This window comes from Kwoniella shivajii, chromosome 7, assembly GCF_035658355.1.
Source record: "Kwoniella shivajii chromosome 7, complete sequence".
Lineage (NCBI taxonomy): Eukaryota > Fungi > Basidiomycota > Tremellomycetes > Tremellales > Cryptococcaceae > Kwoniella > Kwoniella shivajii.
The window spans coordinates 534,185-555,776 of NC_085914.1; the positions used below are offsets into that span (position 1 = coordinate 534,185).

Genomic DNA, 21,592 nt, shown 5'->3' on the forward strand with positions numbered 1-21,592 from the left:
AGTTGGCTCATCTGTTCGCTGGAAGGGTCTCTCCCACCTTCACTCCCACTTGTCTATCAGTGCTCGCGGTATTGACATCATCACCGTCTTCTGGGAATCTCATTCTTTTCATAGCTTCTTTACCTAGATCTTCGAAACTACTCTCACACATGCAATCGTATTTTCTGTAATCAGATGACAATTTTCTTTTGATATCTTCCGATGTATCTTGTTCTGAATGGACTTTATCGTCTATTGAATCCATATTACAACTATCAATCAGCTCTTCTCATTTTCGAAGTGTTTTTGGGGTAGAAAGGAAAACTGACAAGCTGGTAGATGAATCGCATTGGTTGTAAGTCCGCACTGCGTGATAAAGGTAATCAGTATGGATTTCTTTTTGTTTGTCCTCTGTTTCTGGTAATTGGCGGTTGGAGATGGGAAAGATACTCACGCTCGGTATGAAAATCGGTACTTTTACAGTCAAAGTTCGCGATTCTCCTTCTTCAGAGTCAATTGATCTACCTGTCACATCCTGTCCTTTGACGGAATATGTTATCTGACATACTAATTCATGTTTCACCGTTATGGGTGTAATGGTGCTAAATGATTTTCAACTGGTATCAACAGGAGTCTAAGAAAATGAATCTTTTCGTTTCTTGACTCACCCATCATAGGTGGACGGTCTTATCAAATCATGATGAGGCATTCTGACCACAGCATTTACTTTCCATCCTTCTTTGTGATGATGATCATTATCATGATCGTAGCCATTGCCACCAAACACCTCCCGTCCTTTCCACAATGGATTAGACGGGTTACCGAGTTCGTATAAGATGTGTTTCCTTGGTGATTCAGGTTTATGAGGAGGTTTATCTGGTCTTAGAGGTGATATCATCGAGTAAGATTGGATGAAAAGTAGTCGAGCCGAAAATATCGTAACTAAAGGTGAAGGCGATGGGATTTTGATTGAGAATAACATGATACAACCAAGTGTGAACTATAGAAAATCCATCAATCCATCAATCGAAAAACCAAAATGAGTAAAAATCGCAGAACGAAACATGAGTGATGGTTTTACGGGTTTGCCAGACTTAAGCTTGAAGGTTTTGGAAAATACGAAATGAGACTCAAACTCACTACGTCAGCCATGACATTATATGATAAAGATCCTAGACCATCTACGAACATGTCTTTGTTTATGTTTAGTTGATTCAATTCACCATCTGAAGTGGGATTAACATGAATGACCAGTGATTTTGAATCGTATAAATCACCTTTCAACCATGTTTCTGCTTGAGGTTTTTTATTTGGTTTAGATGTCGATTTGGTTGTTGTAGTGAGAGACGATTGGCTTGTTCTCGAAAATATAGGATACAACGGTGGCGGTTGGTGATTTTCTGATGAATCAAGTGCTGCTGCTGACGTTGATGAAGAAGCTTCATTATTGATAGACTGCACCTGATCACAATTGTGATCGTGATTGTTGGAAGACGTATCTCCTCTTTCCCCAAGTGTGAGGTTACTCATATCTGTTTCGGTAGAAGTACTATTCCCTCTCTGTTCTATAGGATCGAGCGAAGGTGATAAATTTGATTCGGAAAAGGAATCGATTTTTGGAATGAGTCGTTCGAATGATTTTACATTGTATACAGTTTGATTTAAACAACTTTTATATCTCAATATCGTTGATAATGGTGAAAGATATTTCGAAATTGAAGAAAGTGGTTTACTTTTATCAACATTATCTGACATGCCTTGAATACGAGCAGATATCATATATGATACATAACCGAAATCTACCCATTCCGAAATTGATATGGATGACGGTATCTTGATTGTGAATGGGAATCTATTCATAGTGGGGTTATCCTCTTTAGCTATGAACAAAAAGAAAGGTGAAGAAAAGAAACATCTGGTATTGGGTGACATTTAATAAAAGGGATGAGCATGACGTACGATTGTATACCTTTTTCCAACCAAAACCCATTATCATCATCATTTATATGTTGTGATTGAGGAGGTATGATATCAACTGATCTTTCAAATAAACCAAACTCTTCCCAACCTATCTTAACACCCATATGTAATTTCGTTATACCGTATAAAACAACTACTATTTTCTTAATTCTACATCTTTCACTTAATGTGATTTCGATTGATCCACTTAAAGTTGAATTCCGATTTTGATCTTGATTTATCGTTGACGATTCGTCATTATCGATGGAAGTTGAATATAGTGTTGGATGGACGAATACTACCCCACTTTTGTATCCCATAAAAGATAGATGAGAGAACACGATGTACAGCGATAGATTAGTGTAATATCAGCATGTGGTCAACCACTCTTATAGTGAGGCATTAGATCAGGATCAGATCACAGACCTCAAAAAAGAAACTTACAAAGTCGGTAAATGTATTTTCACTTCCCCCTGTTTACTTAGCGATCTAGGTTGAGCACATTTGAATATCACTGGTTTAGGTACATTCGGTATCATGTCATCGTTATTGACTTGAGGTAGAGGTGAGTTGATATCGTTCATAATCGGTTGTTTCGTTATTTGTCTGTATTGGGCGGGATTATCGGTCCATTTGCACTTGAGGTGATTAGGCCACCCCTTGATTTCTCTTATTGGGATTCAAGCGTTTTCGATATATCTTCAGGTCTACAAATGCGTTTCTGCTCTGTACATCACTCTAAAAGTGGATGTTACATGATATACTGCTATGTGTGCTGTAGCCTCTACGAGAGCATTTCGTGTCCGTATATACATTATTACCACAGTCCATCTTCCCCATGTTTATTCCGAGTCAAAGTGGGTGGAGTGGGGTTGGGAAAAAGATATATCAAGGCACAGCGTCATACCGCTTGATTAAAGTGGGGGGAGAGTGGAGAAAAGAGGACTATTACTAGCTATTTATAGATATCACCCCAATCCAATCGATCAAAGATGCATAAAATTGACATTATCCAACTGGGTAATACCATGATACTTTGCATGCACTTTACTGACTACCTGAAGGACCTGCTCGATTTCCGCTCATACTATCTCTTCTAGCTTCATCTTCTTTATTTCCACCTTCATTAGCTCTTTCCCTCACTCTTTCTTCCAATTCATCCTGCTCGACGTTTTGCATTCTTCTCATAGCTGCTGCTCCTAGTTCGGCAAACGTAGATCCACACATGCATTGTTTGGCTTCATCTGGACATGATAGGATGCAATCGATATCTCCAGGTGAAATGGCTTGGTCGGAGGAATCGTCTATAACGGAATCGCGACATCAGCTTGGAGTATCTTCATCGTCACACTTAACGATTGAGGGTAGTCGATCGAATCATCAAAGCATGTGATCGAATGGGAGAAGTCAGAAGAATCACTCACAAGTTGGTAACACCAAAGCGCTCACAGTAAGACAACACTTTGCACACATTGACTAGATTAGCTTTCATCCTTCTGCATCGCAAGGTCGATACGAATGCGGTAAGACTCACGGAAGGTACTGCAATAGGCATTCTGACAGACATCATTCGTAATTCACCTGGACCCTCTATGGGATCATCACGAACGCATCTTCCATCGAGTGAATAGAACACTTGTAATGTCAATTCATGTTTCACTCTTATTGGAGTGATGGTCCTGCGGTATATGCACAATTATCAATTTTTGTACTTCTGTACTTGATACTTAAGACATGATAGATGACGAGAAACCGAAACTGACCCATGGTTTGTAGTAGGTCTGATATTGTCATGACCAGGTAATCTAGCCACAGCTCTGATTTTCCATCCTTCGTATCCACTTATTTCAGGGGATACGTTCTTTTTCCCATTTCCTGGAACTTCTTTCCCTCTCCAAAGGGATTCAACATTTCTCGCTGGATACCTTTCCCCCGGTCTATGGGGTCTACCCACTTGATATATCACTTGCTGTTTGGGTGCTTCTGGCATATGAGGTGTATTATTTGGTGTTCTAGGTGATATAATAGTATACGATTGTGAGAGTACGACACGGACTAAAAATATGGTGACGGTCGGTGAAGGTGCTGGAATATTGATTGAGATTAACATGACTGCTGAGATGGAAAACTGGTCGTTTGCAGTATCAGCATTTCCGATCATACCCAACATCACGCGCTCGGTTTGAAACGTATAACTTAGATGATGCACTACGAATAATGAATTACTCACCACATCCGCGTTGGCACTAAACCTCCATGTACCTAAGCCATCTACGAAACCTTCTTTTCTTATATCCAATTGAGTCGGACCACCACTTCTCGAAGGGTTTGCATGAACTATCAAAGCTCTTGAAGCGCATAAATCGCCTTTCATCCAATTTGCGTTCGAGTTTGAGCCTGTCGTTGTCGTTGCCGTGGGATCAGTCGTCGATGAGAATGATGATTTTCTTTGTGAAGGTCTTTGCATTTGTCCTGGTGAAAGAGACAAAGGTGGTATCGGACCTGGAAGTGAGTTTGGACCTTGATCATTTGATTGTCTTCTAGTATATAATCCTTGAACTGAAGGTGAACCTTCACCTCCAATTGAAATCGCGCTACCTTCTAATGTATCTTCCAATGATGATCCTTGCGTTCCAAGTAAATCATCTTTACTCGCTCCATGTTTTCCACTGATTCCTCCTGATGGAGATGACATCTGTGAAGCTGACGCTGAAGCGAGTCTATCTGATCTAGCTATCACTCTTTCGAAATCACCCACATTGGGTATAGAAGGATCTAATGAAGGTGACGGTGACGCTTTGAATATGGATGAGAATGAAGAAGAAGAAGTGATACCTTCTACTCTTGCCGTTAAGATATATGATACTCTTCCGAAATTGTGATGATCCGTTGTGGCCAGAGTTGCAGGTAAGATGATGGTGAATGAGAAGCTAAGATACAAAGATGGTGTGGAATAAGTGTGAGATCCCATGTAAGAAATGCGAATCACTTACGATTGCGTGCCTTTCTCTAACCAAATACCTTCTTCACCAGTATCATTACCATTACCATTTGAAGAACCTAATATTTCAACGCCTCTTTCGAATATTCCATCTTCCTCCCAAGTTCTTCCTACACCCATATGTAACCTACATACAGATTGTACACCTACTGAAATGGCTTTTACTTTTTTACGTTCTTTCATGTTAACTTCCAATGATCCTGATAAGACTGTATCTTCACCCGGAGGTTCTCTTGCTATCGACCCATCTTCTAAAGGAGGAAGTTGTAGTATTCTAGATGGACGAACCAGGGATACACCCCTAATGATATGATTGATACTATTTTCAGCTTACTTTTGGCAAGTCACGAAAGATGACCCAACTCACCAAGCTGGAACGTGGATCTTCAAAGAGCCTTTACCATTACTACCAGGACTTGAACTTCTCAAATATATAGGAGGAGGTACTCTTGGTCTCTCATCGAAACCCAACGGATTCAATGAAGGCGATCTATCCAAAGATGAACGAGCATAGCTCGGCGGTGGACGTGGTGAGGATGTTCTACCCCTAGGTGAAGATGGTCTACCTCGAGGCGATGAAGATGAGGAAGAAGTAGGATTGAATGGCGAAGGTGATGAAGTAGTTGGATTGTATGGTGAAGGTGATGGTCCTCGACCAGTGAATGACATCTTCGACTGCGATAGGTTGATCTATCTATTGTATATCATAGAAGCTGTACTGAACATATGTACTTGAGAAGAAGAACTCGGAGGAATGACAATTTTCTTCTCATATATATATATATATAATATTATGTTTACTGTGAATTGTATTCCAAGCAATCAGGTTGATGTCGAGTCGAGTCAACTTTCAAATTGTTACAAATAGTTGGGAAAAAATGTTCGAACAGAAAGATACAAGACCCTTTCGGTCTTTCGGCTTATTTCCCAAGATAACAAAACTATTGAAATCTCGGCCCGGTCTTTCTCATATTCAAAGGATATCACAACTGCTGACCGAAAGCAAAAGGGGGCAAACGTTCACGACTTTGACTGGTGAAGGGCAGATGGAACCAGGGAGAAGAGTGAAAAACATGAAGGGTTGAAGAGGGTTGAAGGGAATGGAGATGAGGCAATGAAGGAGTATCATGTAAATTAGCTTGATAAGCAGATCATCAAACTGCCTAGTGTCGTTCCCGTAACAACCTTAATTAATTATAATATCAACTACTCGTATTGAACAGGTCGAGTCAAACTAATCAGGCACGGTTCAGAAATAGATGAAGAAAATGGAACTGTATGATAAATATCCCGAAACAGCCCATACAGGGAATTAGTAGGAAAAATAGAAGTGAAAGCATCGGTCCGAATGTTGTTCGAAGTATCCATCGTGTACGATGAACGTGCTGTGTTTGCTGCTTTTGTTAAGGTGAAGAGACGATCCAGAAATACAGAGATAGTGAAAGATCGAGCAATGCTATGACACTGCTTGCATCATTCAGAATCAGCTGGTAGCGTAACCCACCGAAACTGGAACCGATGACATCCATGCAATCTCAGATCCAGATTGTAAAGAAGCACATCCTTTATGCATATCGAATCATATCTCTCCAGCATACTGAATGACCAAAATCAATTAGACGAGAAAAACCAGAAAAAAATGAAAAAAGGTAGATTAAAGGCTCCCCTCGGTCCCCGACAAATAAACCCAATGAAGGGCTCAGACAAGACTTGGGTATAAGCGTGCGAAAGCTCCTGTTTTGCCCCATCATCCTCTTAAATCTCCTTCTGATTATTCCATCTGAACCAAACATGACATGTCGATATAACTTGAGAAAAATACGAAAAGACGTAAAGCAACGAACGAGCTTAGAAAAGTCGTTGAGGTTTACCCATGGTGGATTTGATGGTAAGAGATTGGATGTTTTGCCACTAAAAACGCGATAACATCGTCAGCAAAATCACCTTGATAACATCATTCTGATATTTTTGTAAGTATAGAATTTGATACTCACTTGTTTCTTAAGAAGAGAGATCAAGAAATTGATGGCCAACATGGTGTTTTGCATGATTTGGTCTTCCTCCATATCAACGTGACCGACGGCGACACCGAGACAAAGAACCTTTTTAAGTTGGAATTTGATGGTGGATCGGACTTCGGTGACCTTTCGTTGAAGATCCTCAGAGTGAGAGACGGGGGTGGGGAATTTACCAGCTTTGGAAAGACCGGGACCGAGTAAACTGAACGAGAGCAAAAAGGGTCAGCAGGTTACTCACTCGCAGGCTTTGATTTGGACGTTTGAATTGATTCATGTGACTTACCGAGGAATTTGCTTGATCAAAGCTTCAGAAGCAAGGAAAGCATCGTATTTTTGAGCTAGCTTCTTAACGAGCTTCTTGTTCTTGTTAAGCTTCTTCAAATCCTCAACGGTCATGAAGGGGAGTTCCTCATCAAGTTGCTTAGCTCTGTCAACGTCGGCAGCATCGGCCAAGATACAAAGTTGCATTCGAGGTCGGGGAACGTGAGGGAGCTTGACGGTACCGGACTAAATGTAGAGTGTGTAGGTCAGCGAATGTGCACTGACAGACTAACACAAGCCATAGTCTTCCTAAAGCTGTTTTCTAAGGGTAATTGATCACTCACGAATCGCTTGTCTCGTTGAGGGTCGTAGTTCTTAAGACCGATTTGGAGTTCGATGGTCTCTACAAAGTTTCTCTTTTTACCACCAGCTTCTTTGTGACCTTCTAAAGAAGATTGAGAAAGAAGGGTTTTGATGGACCCTCGCACGCTTGATGCCTGAAGTTTGGACATTGTGGAATGTTTTTGATGATCAGGCCGGAGTGAAACGGGTCTTGATGGATGAAGAAGAAGCAGAAGAGAGAGGAGGAGGAGATAGATGTAATTGAACAAGTGTATTCAGTGCAAGGGGGTACGGTGGGTTTGCGGTATGGTGGTGAAGAGCGGAGGAAGAGGTATTCGCTGGATTTACAATAGTTTTTTTTCATCGGAGTTTTGTGGTGTTCGGCGTTTTAGTTTTGAGATGTGGCACTTTATTCCTCTTGAATGTGGAGGTTTATAACAGTCTCGGGGGGAATCTATAGGAAAGATGAATGTTCGCATGAAGTGTTCGATCCATACGTATTAATACAGCAATCAAAGCATATCTTCAGTGAACAACAACAGCCAATCAGTACGCCATACCGAGCCACGATCAATCACCAACTACCAAGCTACTCAAGACATATACATCCAACAACTTATTCTGAAATGTCGAGAATCCCCTCACTATCAACACTACTATCCCGTCGTTCAAATCCAGCTATAATACCAATAGCACCTACACGATCAGGAAACAATAAACCGAAATCATTACAAAAGACCAAAAGAACTTTCAAACCTAATTTAACAAGGGTGGATTGGCCAGTTACATTACTTGGTGAACCTGTTGGACGGGGAGATGCTTTACCTAAACTGCGTGGTGTCAAAACTCAAATGAGAAGAGTTAGGGACGTTGAAAAAGCTGGTGGAATAGAAGGTTTGTTGGTGAGTTATTGACTATCTTCGTTCGGATTCTTGGAAGGTGATTCTAATAGGTAGATTGGCAATGTAATGTTGAATACACCATATCTGTTGTTTTCATCTTACATACTATCAGTCGGGTTGATAATACAATGACCAACGCTAACCAACTTCAACCGCACAGCTCTCACGTCAATCAAAAGATCTGACTCCATTCGGAGCATATCTGCGTTCACAAGTATTCAGTCAATTACACCGTATCAAAATCGATCTGGAAGCTGAAAAGGCAGCTAGGAGGGCTGCGGGTGGTAAATTACCTCTGGATGGGGTTGATGCAGGTAGTATAGCTGAGGAGAACGCAAATCGTGATTTACCATTATTGGAGGGAAGATAGCTATGAAACCCACTGCATCGATAGATATCATAGGAAAACAAAACATCATGTTGTATGGATTAAGGAATAACGCATTGATCACTCTTTCACAATCTCCCTCATCATTGTCCTACATTGATGAAATATTTTTTCATGTGTTCTGGCTCTGTTCTTTCTTTACTGTTGACCGTTTGCTGTTTTAACTTTCTTCTGCCTCTTCTCACACGCTCATTCAATTCATTCCGTGCTGACTCATATCATGGTGTACTCATAATCCGGTTCCATTTCAGCTTCTAACCGTCCCACTTACTTTATACAGCATTATTGGTTCAACGAACCGGATATGACTAGAACGATCGATAAAAGAGGAAATTCCTCTTTGAGCATGACTGGTATCCGATCAACTCACAGAAGACAATCCGAGGATTGCATGGTTATGATATTGATTGTCTCTCTGATTGTTCCATCTGGACTGACGATGGCCCTCTCAGTTTTTGAACGATTCCCCGCGCTCAACTGATGGAGGGAAATACAATCTTAAATTAAGTGGAAGCGCTAAAGGAACGTCAACCAACGTCAATAAGTTGATCTCTACTGTAAGGGATCATTGCAGACTATGTTCCAAGTACCTCCTCAGTCGATATCATTTCTGCGTGTCATGACATTCATTCAGACTGTACCTTCTACGCATTCCGGAATGGACAACGTTTCATTGCCCAATACTGCCAATGCTTCAAGGAATGATGACCTTCAGAAATAAGCTGAAGTCGAAAAGCTACAAGAAAACATCAAAGCTCTGAAGAAGAAAACAAACAGACTATACATTTTCAAGAAGAGAGTAAATCCCTCACGAAGGAGAACATGGTTTTCAAGGCACAAATCGAGATCTTGACAAAATTGAGAAAAATGCTGTTCTTGAACATGGTAACCATGAACTGAGCATTCCAGAAAAAGATCGCGACATTGATACTGTACATCGCTGCATCAATGTACTCTTAGATGGCAAGGACATGATTATCGATAGGCTCAAGTCTGAGATCCAAATTCCCAAAGCTCAGGAACAACTCGAACCTTAACAATCACACGTAGTAGGTGAGAGCCGGAAATGTGCTGAGATAACTGAAGATAATCAAGATGGGCCAAACAAGAAGAGAAAAGTGGACTGAGATCAGGCTGAGGCAGAGAGGCGTGTATACATGGGTATGGAATAATGACTGATCAAGCGAGAGATCAGAACCCATTTCAGTTAAGGTATCAAAGAATCGTGCAAGAGATATATCATGTTAACAATCGTCATCCACCAATATACGTTGTGCAGTTCTCGTACTTCTCAGCTGTAGAATATTGTCAAGTTCAATTACTCGCATTCCGGTCTCACCAACGTATGTACATATGTTTGTATGAGACAATGACTGTGGCACTCCAAATAAGACATACATCATAGAATGACGAACCTTCACAGAAGCTCTTCTTATGCTGTTCAGCGAGTATGTACATCGATTTAAGGTTGACTTCGTGTCTCATAGTAGATTGATGCGACTCGAGTTGCCAGGAAACGATGGAACGATCATCTCTTTCGCACCATGTATATAAGTACTATCAATCATCTGTGTTTTTCTCCATCTGTGCATACTATTACCTCTCAGATACAATTCTGACTATTTTACAGAAGAACACCAAACGAAAAAATAATCAATATGTCTAGCGCTTCTTCCCCTGCACTACCTATTGTCTCATCCGGACTCATCGCTGAGAACGAGACAATGGACGACACCCCTACTCAAGCTATCACAGCTGGAGAAAACAGCTTGATTTCCATCGTTTTTTATCAAACTTTGGAATATTCAAGGATCGAGGATCGTCCTCTTCCTCCAGAGATCTTAGCTGCCAATGGAGGAGTTGAAGACGTGAGTATACCATTTTGTACCCTCTTCCTCAAAATACAAGACACGAGCTGTGCTGATATGTTCTATTTTATTGGTAGGAAACTTATCAACAAAGTCTCGTACTTCATTATATCTCCTTTTTGATCAGTGGCGACTTGGAAATCGTTGATCACTGCCAATGGTTATTTGACGAATGTGTAAATCTAATCAATGGAACACATCCTTTAACTATGGAAAATAAGAAATTATTAAGTGCAGGACAGTACTGTATACTTTCAAGAATCGCTTCTGGCGCCAGCACAAGTCTTGGAAAACATCATACAGCTTTTAAATATATCAAATTATCAATTCTAGCTTGGATGGAAACTGAAAAGCTCATGACGGATGATCAGTTAGAACAGTTGACACCGGAGAAGGAGAATCTTTGTCATATGTATAGGGTAGCAAGAGTTTACAAAGCGATAGCCATGTATTGTGCTGGTACAGATTCAAATCAAGATTGTCATGATGAATGGGAATAAGCTTGACGAGCCAAGAAAAAAGGGAAATGTACCTCGTGAGTTGGCCATTCGAATATCGAGGCTTGGTCATTATCGATGCTGATAATTGCACGACCAGTATCGGCTGTATAGTGTGACTGGGACAGACGGTAGATATATTGTTTTGTTATGAGATGTTGTATGCACGCTATTGAAATTATCATCGCCATCCTTGGACGTATATTTCTCTTATGTTTGATTCATTTGCCACTCAAAAACGCTTGCTGCGGGTGTGCACCTGATAACGTTTTTCGGATATCCGCCTCTTCAGCCATTAAAAATCGTTTTAGCATGCCTGTGATTGTCACTCGTACTCAATACAACTTGACTTCCCCTTTATCCCTTACATCTTTAGGTAATCCATTCCACCATTCTTTGATACCCAAAGCTTTCTTTCCGGCCATTTGCACTTCCAGTACTTCCAGCCATGTCCCCTTTGCACATGAAACATACAATCGACGATGTTTACCTTGCTTAAGAAGACGTGCTGTACCAACTTCCGAAGGGACATCTACCGGATATTCGGATGGTTCAAGAGGTCGAAGCGATACAAGATGAGCTGTAGTTGACAAAATACAACTCCAAAGTGGAACCTTGATCATAACGCATGAGCATATACAGTACAGGTGGTTGAGACGAGAAAATGGTCAACATACTTGATGATGTATACCTCGATGCAGTCTATCTATTTCTTCTGCGCTTTGCTCAGACCACTTGATTTGAGCTGTTTCATGAGTAATCTTAGGAGCGAAAGTGATCTGATCACGATTTTGGGGTATGAAAGTAGCCTTCATCTATGAAATCAGCAATGAAATTATGCACAAGTGTTAAGAAAGACTTACCGTTCCATCTCTCAATTTCCTGAGAGCATCAACAAGAAGCCTCCCTCCTAGCTCAGCCAGATGGGGAATGAAGTTGTTATAAGTAGCATCTCCAGGTACATCCTGATCATGAACTTAGCTCATTTTGTCTCTAATATAGCTGAGGGATGACATACGATATTCTCCACGGAACCTATTATATCTCCAGCATCTACTCCAAGACTATATTTGACTAAACGTTGAACGCTGACTCCTGTCCCTTCATCCCCGGTTGCTATTGTCCATTGTACAGGAGCGGCACCTCTCCATCTAGGTAGTAAAGAAGGGTGAACGTTCAACCTATGATCTTCGGGGAAGAGCTTCAGTAGTCGAAGAGGAATGATATGACCAAACGAAGCTGTGAGTAATAGGTGAGATGGATCAGTTGATGTAAAGGGTGAAGGAGGTGACCATGTTTTTATACCTTTTTGAGGTACAGAATGGGTTGCAAGGTCATTCGATTCAGCGAATTGACGAAGTATAGCTATTTCACCCGAGATAATGGATTCAGCTAAACTTCTCACATTTATAAAGACTTTCTGTTGACTAAAGGATGATTTACGAGTGTATTTCTCCAATGATTTATGGTGTTTACCACCTCTACCTATCTCTCTTTCGGGTGGAACGACCACATCAATTGATTCCCATAAATCTGTAGATTTCGTCATGTCATGATTAGCGCCATAAGTGAACCACTAAACACGAGTAAATACCTTTTGCTTGATGTACAGCTTTAAGTGAAGCTACAGAGAATTCATCTGAGCCACAAAATAAGATCTTGTATCTATCGATATTCGTTGTGAGTGTGGATATGGATGTGGATGTGGATGATGAAGAATAACGAAGTGAATATCCGAAAATACCGCCGGTTCGCCTTACATTCGATGGATCATGTTGATTTAGGTATTTCGGAAATCTCTTAGAACAGCTGAATGCCGTAGATCTGAATATCATCTATATGTCTTTCAGAGTCTTGACATGCATATATGATGCTGTGGACATGCTCAAGTGATATATATGCGGATCTCCGTGTAAGTGGTAGTCTGAATTGATATTTCTGAAGTCATTTTAAGGCACAACGTTTTGCGACAACAAGTATTTTGAATCATCATTCACATAGTTTGTTGCCCATTCCTATTCCAAATCATATGTCATAAACATACTGATCATCATTCGATCAGCTCATTTCTGTATAAGCTGGCTAGCATATCGACATTCACTCTCGAAAACGACACCACGAAAACTTCGCTCAACGATATAGCGATACGAGCAGAATCAGCAGTCTTATAACCCACGCAGTCGCAGTCGATTGAACGAAAAAGTATACAGTATCATATCCTTTCCTTTGTAACAACACCTTTATAACTTGCCTCAAAATCATCATTATCGGTTCTGTAGTCTACACCGTGGATAGGTATTACCTGGTTATATCGGCACTTCCCTTATCCTACACCTGGATCGAATTGATTTTAGATATTATTCAACCCACAAGGGATTCGCTGTCCCATGGAGGACTTGTCGTCCTGTAGACTCTTTTTATAGACGCAATCAGTGCTCAAAAGGTCAAGATGTCTTCTCATTCACGATTATCACTCTCAACACTCTTGCTCATCCCAACAATATCGACATTCATCTTACAATCCCTACCAGCCTCCGCATATATACCCGCAGTAGCAGTCAATGATACTTCAGGATTAAATTTCACCGATTCTTCTACCATCGCCATAGCCTGGACAGATCCAGTAGGAACGTACAGTGGAGCAGTGTGAGTAGATGTGATATACACTAATATGACATATCGAATACCAGTGAACCCAACTAGATCAAATGGTATTCATGCTAATACTTTGTCGTTGATAGATCGTTTCAACTTCAAGCGGACATAGCAACGGGCGGCACTACTTCTGGAGCTTTGGTTCATTTCTCAGAGAGTAATATGGGCGTAAATCTTACAACTTCAACACCGTGGATAGCGTATATAAGTTGTGATGTGAATGAGACCACCGCGAGTCAAGAATGGGGTGAGTATAGTAACGATCCAGAGCTGAAAGATGAGTCGCTTACGAATCACTCGGCAGACATCTTCACATTGGCAAGAGACAGAGGAGCTGTGTCGGCTGTGAGTAATTCTTCGATTCGGAATTGACCTGGAGATGTCGTACTGACCCAGTGTATTTGTTATGCAGCTACTCTATACATCTCACTCGCAGTCCTGCTTACTCAATCCAGAATATATCACAGATTTCGAGAAGCCTTTAGATGTATTCGCAACGAAGACGGTTCAGGTCGCAAGGTGAGTGTCATGCTCTTCGTTATGGATGGAATCTGACACTCCCCTCAAGACTGATTGATAATCAATTCGTACATACCAATGACACGTTTGAGAATTATAACGGGACTTTGTTGAATATATCGCAAGTCTACTTGTTTACATCCTACCTACTGCGACGATGTACTCATCCTTTTGCACAGTGGCTCGGACGTGAATGATTCGCTAGCAAATAACGCTCCATCATATAAGTCATTTCTCATGGGTACTTTGACCGCACGTAATTCGACTGGTCAAGCGACCGCAACTGGCATACCCAACGCCTCGCCGTCAAACGACTCATCGTCTGGTGGAGGAAACAAGAAAACCTCGTCACCTATGATCGTGCTATATACCATTACTGGAGTGGTATCTTTCATGTTCATATTCATGTTGATAATGGGAGCTAGAAGAGCTATGCTACATCCCGAGAGATATGGACGAAGAGAAGGTGATGACGAGCAAGGACCTCAAAGTACCGCAAGAGGATTAGCACAAGCTGTATTGGATACATTTCCAGTCATCAAATATAACAAGAACAATGAAAGACTTGTCGGAGGACCACCGTCCAAGAGTCCTTCATCGGAACATAATCTCGATGGAATGTTGTTGGGACAAATGGTATATGATCCTGAATCGGGCGGTACTAGGCGTACGACCCTCGATCGAACAGATGCAGGTTCTTCCAAAAGTGCAGTGGCTCATATATCAGAAAGAAGAATGTCGTCACTAGCAAGTGGAACTGGAACTCCGAACCAATCGATCGAAATGGATCAAGAAGCTGGAACGGGAATAGGGATGGGAATGGATGGTCAACAATGTCCTATATGTTTGGTAGATTTTGAACCTGGAGAAGATCTGAGAGTACTACCTTGTGAAAGAGAACATGTTTATCATCAGAGCTGTATAGATCCTTGGTAAGTGTCATTCAGCTGTAGAATCCGGCCTGAGAACGGAGGAATGTAAGCTGATCCTTGTCGCCATATTCTAGGCTATTGGAAGTATCGTCGTCTTGCCCTTTATGTCGGAAAGGTAAGTCGTCCTCTCAAGCTATGTCATGCTTGACCTTATAACTGACATGAATCGTTGACAATATCAGACTTCAATGCACCTCCTACGTCAGTTGTATCAACAACGCGACAGTCGGGTGATGCTTCTGCGCCCTCGCCGCTCTCATCCACTCATCCTGCAGAACAACAGCCACAGCCTCCGACACAGCATGGTTTCGCACGTTATTTGGCCTTCATGAGAAGGGAGAGAAGAGAAGGAAGAGCCTCCCGAAACAGAGTCGATAGTGGCGTTGGCCAGGGCAGAAGGAGAGAAGCAGATCAAACGGGTCCCGGAGGTTATTAGAGTACGATGTAGACGTTCCATCGACAGACGCGAGACTGGACGTAATCGTCGGCCAAGCGTGGGGTAAGGAGGCTTCACAGGGCCGTATACCCTTTTTCTTGAACGTCCTTGCTTAATTTGATCCAAAATTACGACTACGAAAACACCGACGAATCATTCTCAAGACCTGTGCTGCCATCGTCGCACCTTTGAGGAATTACAATTTTTTTTCAGAAAAATCATAAATGACGTTGTATTACTTGTTCAATCTTGCATACCTTGTTTTTTGCAAGTCTAAATCTCTCTTGACGAATGTAATATTAGGGTATATACCATGATTAATGTTTGATGATGAATGATTAGATGGGCTTTTAGGGTGTTTCAGAGTTGTGCTTTTCTCCCCATTTCAGCTCTGTGTGGATTTTAATTTTGTATGTCACAGGTAATTATCGTGTGTATCGAGAATTGGTCGGAACACCACGGTACACATACAATTAATCAGTCATCGACCTAATGAGTACTGAATTATATCAGCTGATGATATTTATCGTGCTCATCATAAAATATTCCTTTCCTGATAAACCGGAGCAGCGTCAGAGTGTGTCTGCAGATGGATTGTCCTCACCACCGAAAGCTACCGCCGATAATCCCTGGGTACAGTGCCTCGAACGTTCATCTATAGCTAATTGTCTCTCGGATCTTGACCGACTTTGTACCTGTAGCTCAGAATATGCACATATGCACAGCATTGTCATACCCTCTGATCTAGCACGCGATGATAACAAAGGTACTGTTCTCGGTGGATGAACCGAGTATATGTTTGATTTGTATTCAAGGAGGAAATTCAATCCTTTGTATAAATTCCAGAATCGTGTTTGGAGTCTAACGGATGTATTAAAATACGATCTGGCTCCACCGATGAATAATGCCTCCTGCAGTTTCACACGGGTGAGATGAAGACAATAGTCCTTTGTTATGCATGAGTTGGATACCATCTCATCTTATATCATCTGCCCAATCATTTAACTTTGCAACTCTTGTTTCTCGTGAATCATCATCGTAAAGGCGCTGGATAGCCTCCCACTCCTGGTATCATATACTAACCAGATCAAGTCTCAAGATGCCCCTCTCGTAAGTAATCTGTACTCCAGCTGCGTGACTTGGTTAAGTCAAAAGTCAAGATACGAGACCTTCGTGCTGATCAAATCGATCAAGTCCTTCAGCAATGTCATTTTCGGCTCTAGTAGCTATGACGGGATTTGTATTTATGATTTGGCATACATGGCATTATGATCGCTGGCGGTGGGTCCAACTGAAAATGCTATTCTCGATATGGGCACTGGATAGAGGAAGATTGTCCAAGGCCTGCAAAGCGGGACTGATCGTTCCCTCCTCTATATAGTTGCCTGTTGTACACGAAAGACGATTGGTTCAGAGCTGTCATGTGCCATATCCTACTAGGGTCAATAGCGTGTTTATTGGTCTTCACATGGATGTCCGTTCACGTCTTATATGCCGAGGTAGGTAATCATCCTCGTCCTGATATCTGAGAAATATAGTAATAACTTTTGTTGTTGGTGTGCAGTATTACATATATCTTCCACAGACTGGTCAGACTATAGTTGCACCTTGGCAGTTGTGGACTGCTAAACATCAACAAATATGGAAAATAGCATTATATTTCATGACTGCCGGATGGGGTTTCTTACAGGCTATTCATTTGGAAGAGGTATGTAAATGTTTCTCTCTCTCTCTCCCTCAGACCTAATAGCCCCCTTTCAATCTTGGATGATTACTGCCGTCCTATTCGCCTTTCTATCATTATTTCAACGTCGAAGTATCGCTAACATTAATCATTCTTAACGATGAAATCCAGTTTCTATATTGGGGATATCTAATCAAATCAATGAATACACCAGGTGGACCGCAATCATCTTGGTTGAGATCAGGTTTTTTCAAAGTCTGGATTTGTCTTTTCGTATCTGCTTTTGCTTTATTAATAGGTTCTGTTCATATCGAGACTGAGAATCTTGATATGATGAGAGCATACTTATTTGTCGTTGGATCAAGTATGAGTACTTTGTATGTTCATCTCCAGCCTCTTTGCCTACATTTGCTTCTTCCTTGGAAGCTGGGTTGTTTGATGCTAACCTGACTTTCATGTAGATTGGCATTCGCATCACTCGTTTTATGCCTCATCTTCCCTTCATTCCTCAGAACAGTTAAAAAGCAAGGAGCGAATTTCGAAGTATTGGAAAGATTACATTTCTTTTCAGAGATGAATCAAATCAGAACCGTTTGTAGGATTGGATATAGTGTTGCTATAGTGAGTTTGTTTCCCAAATTTTGGTTAATTCAGCTGAAGGAATTTTGGTTCATCTTCTTCGTAGCTGATATTATCCATTGACGCATTGACTAAAGACAAAACGATCAACAAATCTGGCTTTTGGCACGATCTTCTATACCTCTTTAGTCAACTCACCTTATTCGCTGCAACCTGTATTTCAATAATTGTGAGTTTGCAATTCGTTTCGCAGAATTCTATTCGGGAGTCGATTCAATTGATCTGAGCTGAATTGGGGATCTCGTGAAGGTGTTATTACCAAGAAACATGATGTCGGAATCATTACCACCACATTCAAAAGATCAAACTTTCTTACCTATGGCACCTTATAAACGTCCATTACCAGATGGATATTCCGCCAAACAGTTTTCTGAATTGGGTGAAAGGTTGAATGTCGGTCCTGAAACTATGGCAATAGGTTTATTGACTCCAAACAGTAGCAACAAGAAAGAAAAATAGGAAATGTCAATTCAGAACCAACATCAACATCAACATCAACATCGAAAACCAAGACCATCGACATCCGACGTTCGTGCTAATGGTTCAAGACAAGAAGAAGAAGAGGAAGAAGCACCTTTCTCAGAAGTTGCAGATAAAAGTAAAAAAGCAAGATTAAGTGAATTTCCAATTTTACCAAGTGTGGTTTCGAAGTTCAAATCTCCATTTGAAACTAGTCAACCTAAAAATAAAGGGCCTCCTCAAGTTTTCGTAACTTCCCATACCGTAGTAGAGGACTAGATTTCTGCCGAGTGTAATCATACATATGTTGGGTAAATGTGGGAGACGGATTTATTGATTAGTTCCGTACACTTTGCAGATTTAGGTATGTACAGTCGTATTAGTAGTGAGGTCAACATGCCTCTTATAGTTGTTCAGCTTAGCAGTGAGACCTAGATGTGTATTGATGTGAAATGGTGATGTCTGTACAAGATACATTGAGCGTTATATCTTACCGTGAATGCCCAGATAACCCATTCAAGGAGACCAAGAACCCTTTCTTCATCTCCTTCTAATGGTAAGCCCTTATGGCCCTTGTTCAGTATTGTCTCATCCGTCTTATATCGATACTGAAGCCTAACATCCAGTAGAGCCCTTTCTATCCTATACCTCTGTTTTCTAAGTCTTCTTGAAATATTGACTGGTCACAGTTTGTCCAGCTATAATACTAAATACAGTCTCTCCTGCAGAAAGGTATGTGTCGGTGACTGATTTGATTGATGAATCGGGTATTTGATCAGTTGCAGGGCTGCATCGTTTCAGATTAGCATTTCCCCGTACAGTGCGAATCCTGGGCACGAAGATAGAGTAGACTGAAAAGTGAAACATAGAGCTCGAAGAGCTCTTTGACTGGTATGCCTTATAAGAAAAATAAAGGGGTATGGTTGCAGCACAGAAGAAGAAGCTGGACTCACGCGAAACCTGTAGTCTTCTTGACTCCCGCCAGGATAGTCGATATAGCCAAAGCGTCTACAGCGTAATGTACGAGTCTACCGAGGACCATGATGAAAGAATGTCGTGTGATCCGTTGAGCTTGAAAGTTAGTCAGGTGAAGATTTGATCAAAGAGATGTACACCAACAGGTCGGATCTCTAGGTGCTTAAGGATAGTATACTGATAGACTATACAGAGTAGTGTTGGTAAATCAGATGAATGACGGATAGGAGATTAGTGCGATTAATGGGATATGAAGAGTTAAGAGATGATTGATGAATGAAGTTGATACGCGGAGGATGCCGAGCCATAGGTTCAAAACGCGTAATAATGGAGGCAAACACACATTTCTATGAATTTAGGATTTATTATATCCACCAATGCCGACTTGCTTCATCATTATTCATCAACAATATCCTGTTCTGAAGGGTATATGGTATGCTAGGTATCTATTGTATGTGGTAAGGCTATGTTGTCACTTGATTCTTCTCTCTCTCTTCCAACCATCTCCTAACAGCTTTTCTGCTCTGAGCTAAAACCCAGGCTCTTCTCCATCTGTTCTCCTTACCTGTCCTCTCTTCATCATGTTGACTCATGTGAAATCCAGAGTTGGTCGTTCCACGTGGTGTACCGATTCCCCAACCATTATAGACTTTCATGACATGTCCGCTGCATGACCATATATCATCAAAAGTTGTGTCAAAGAGGATATACCACCCTTCCGGCAATGGAATGCGTAATAAACGAGTTGAAAGAAGTATCGATGCACATGCTAAGGTATGAGGTGGATGAATGGCGTACATAGGTGTCAGTAACCTATAACGTATGGGGTGATTAGCATAAGAGCCCATCATTAAACCTGATAGACTTACATGTCGTTCAATATTGACCAGCACATCTGAGCCACCTCATCTTCAAATACCAAATCTAATATTTTCAGATAGTTTATCATATGACTATATGGCAGATCGACCTGTATTGAGATCGTCTCAGCTGGAATCTCTATGATATGAGAGTACGTTTGATTCAGCCATTGCTCACCTGCATGTTAAATCCTAGCCTCTTCAGTATTTGCATTTCGCTAGCTGTGATGACATCTTTCCATTCCCAAAACACCTCATCATGAAATCCCGGTACATCAAACTTGAATCCGTCCCAGATGGGATCCTGTTCTTTCTCTTTCCCTTTACTAGATTGTTTCCTCTGTCCATCCCCTAATTGCCAATCGGAAGCTGAACCTAAAGACGGGCGTATCTTGAACGGCTGATCTGCGGGAAGATTTAGGAGATGTTGTATTCGTGCCAATAAAAACAGATATGTATTAATAAGATCTCGTAATCGAATGGGTGTCTCACACAGTTTAGTCGAGAGAAATAATGAAGATATGGAGATATCCTAGCGAAGGGTTCAAGTGTTTTAACGCATTGCACCATAGACATGTGAAAGGATAAACGTACATTTACGCCGAAAGAATAGAACGAAGAGACATAGAAAAATCGATGGAATATGACTTGAGCTGTGGCCATTGTGTTCTGCGGTCTAAATTAGATCGTCAGCAATGATGCTCTTCGTCCAAGAATGCATATGATGAGCTCACAACTTCAGCATCACCCCGGCTTCTTGGATCAACATACATCCCGCAACGCGAAGGTCAGCTTCCACTTCTCTCGGTATCCCATCTTTCGACGAAGGGGTGTTGATGATTTGGTCGAGGGTCGCAAGAGGGTGAGGGGCATGTGCCATTGCTTTCGGCTTGAGAGCGAGTGCACTGTCTGCTTCCCCTTCTAAGCTGTTTCGCCGGTCAAGTACGAGATTCGAGAAACAAGATGATATCTCCAATAGACCATCCTACAAATCAGTCAATCTCGTTACAGGACTGTATGTAATCTGGGATAAAATAATCAAAAACAAGGTTGTAATCAATTCCACGTGGAAAATTTCATGCATTTCGCTGTTTTCATCAATGTCAACCTGAAACAAAAGAAAAGTTGGTGTTCTTTTGCAGACTTTCTCACATTCTGATAGTTCAGCAACAAAAAGGTAATCATTCACGGCGGATACCTCAGTATCCGAAACACAAG

The 21,592-nt window shown here is 41.3% G+C and overlaps 10 protein-coding genes across 10 annotated transcripts; 4 read left to right on the top strand and 6 right to left on the bottom strand.

The window, feature by feature from the left end:
• Window positions 1-7: 7 nt before the first annotated feature.
• IL334_005322 (uncharacterized protein) lies at window positions 8-2,522 on the bottom strand (the record flags this gene model as incomplete). Its single annotated transcript, XM_062937035.1, has 7 exons — window positions 8-231; window positions 309-345; window positions 434-581; window positions 648-979; window positions 1,120-1,831; window positions 1,939-2,244; window positions 2,383-2,522. The coding sequence occupies 7 exons, from the start codon at window positions 2,520-2,522 to the stop codon at window positions 8-10; spliced, it is 1,899 nt and encodes a 632-aa protein (XP_062793086.1).
• A 463-nt stretch (window positions 2,523-2,985) lies between these two features.
• IL334_005323 (uncharacterized protein) lies at window positions 2,986-5,608 on the bottom strand (the record flags this gene model as incomplete). Its single annotated transcript, XM_062937036.1, has 7 exons — window positions 2,986-3,242; window positions 3,363-3,399; window positions 3,473-3,617; window positions 3,702-4,066; window positions 4,169-4,868; window positions 4,932-5,240; window positions 5,307-5,608. 7 exons carry the CDS (start codon window positions 5,606-5,608, stop codon window positions 2,986-2,988), a joined length of 2,115 nt encoding a protein of 704 aa, XP_062793087.1.
• Window positions 5,609-6,787: 1,179 nt separating this feature from the next.
• On the bottom strand, window positions 6,788-7,730 carry IL334_005324 (60S ribosomal protein L1-A; the record flags this gene model as incomplete). The annotated part of the gene is made up of 4 exons (XM_062937037.1): window positions 6,788-6,850; window positions 6,934-7,159; window positions 7,241-7,464; window positions 7,563-7,730. The coding sequence occupies 4 exons, from the start codon at window positions 7,728-7,730 to the stop codon at window positions 6,788-6,790; spliced, it is 681 nt and encodes a 226-aa protein (XP_062793088.1).
• Window positions 7,731-8,186: 456 nt separating this feature from the next.
• Window positions 8,187-8,832, top strand: IL334_005325 (uncharacterized protein; the record flags this gene model as incomplete). The annotated part of the gene is made up of 2 exons (XM_062937038.1): window positions 8,187-8,462; window positions 8,623-8,832. 2 exons carry the CDS (start codon window positions 8,187-8,189, stop codon window positions 8,830-8,832), a joined length of 486 nt encoding a protein of 161 aa, XP_062793089.1.
• A 1,676-nt stretch (window positions 8,833-10,508) lies between these two features.
• IL334_005326 (uncharacterized protein) lies at window positions 10,509-11,218 on the top strand (the record flags this gene model as incomplete). The annotated part of the gene is made up of 2 exons (XM_062937039.1): window positions 10,509-10,718; window positions 10,796-11,218. 2 exons carry the CDS (start codon window positions 10,509-10,511, stop codon window positions 11,216-11,218), a joined length of 633 nt encoding a protein of 210 aa, XP_062793090.1.
• Window positions 11,219-11,550: 332 nt separating this feature from the next.
• Window positions 11,551-13,050, bottom strand: IL334_005327 (methionyl-tRNA formyltransferase; the record flags this gene model as incomplete). Its single annotated transcript, XM_062937040.1, has 6 exons — window positions 11,551-11,829; window positions 11,893-12,024; window positions 12,079-12,180; window positions 12,234-12,580; window positions 12,659-12,748; window positions 12,810-13,050. 6 exons carry the CDS (start codon window positions 13,048-13,050, stop codon window positions 11,551-11,553), a joined length of 1,191 nt encoding a protein of 396 aa, XP_062793091.1.
• A 614-nt stretch (window positions 13,051-13,664) lies between these two features.
• On the top strand, window positions 13,665-15,757 carry IL334_005328 (uncharacterized protein; the record flags this gene model as incomplete). Its single annotated transcript, XM_062937041.1, has 8 exons — window positions 13,665-13,861; window positions 13,957-14,117; window positions 14,175-14,215; window positions 14,283-14,389; window positions 14,439-14,510; window positions 14,569-15,321; window positions 15,396-15,436; window positions 15,504-15,757. 8 exons carry the CDS (start codon window positions 13,665-13,667, stop codon window positions 15,755-15,757), a joined length of 1,626 nt encoding a protein of 541 aa, XP_062793092.1.
• A 1,204-nt stretch (window positions 15,758-16,961) lies between these two features.
• On the top strand, window positions 16,962-18,818 carry IL334_005329 (uncharacterized protein; the record flags this gene model as incomplete). Its single annotated transcript, XM_062937042.1, has 8 exons — window positions 16,962-17,038; window positions 17,139-17,256; window positions 17,322-17,465; window positions 17,613-17,818; window positions 17,903-18,062; window positions 18,127-18,249; window positions 18,330-18,473; window positions 18,555-18,818. The coding sequence occupies 8 exons, from the start codon at window positions 16,962-16,964 to the stop codon at window positions 18,816-18,818; spliced, it is 1,236 nt and encodes a 411-aa protein (XP_062793093.1).
• A 378-nt stretch (window positions 18,819-19,196) lies between these two features.
• Window positions 19,197-19,581, bottom strand: IL334_005330 (uncharacterized protein; the record flags this gene model as incomplete). Its single annotated transcript, XM_062937043.1, has 2 exons — window positions 19,197-19,326; window positions 19,493-19,581. The coding sequence occupies 2 exons, from the start codon at window positions 19,579-19,581 to the stop codon at window positions 19,197-19,199; spliced, it is 219 nt and encodes a 72-aa protein (XP_062793094.1).
• A 397-nt stretch (window positions 19,582-19,978) lies between these two features.
• Window positions 19,979-21,254, bottom strand: IL334_005331 (uncharacterized protein; the record flags this gene model as incomplete). Its single annotated transcript, XM_062937044.1, has 5 exons — window positions 19,979-20,327; window positions 20,384-20,484; window positions 20,553-20,906; window positions 20,969-21,050; window positions 21,109-21,254. 5 exons carry the CDS (start codon window positions 21,252-21,254, stop codon window positions 19,979-19,981), a joined length of 1,032 nt encoding a protein of 343 aa, XP_062793095.1.
• Between the last annotated feature and the right edge of the window lie 338 nt (window positions 21,255-21,592).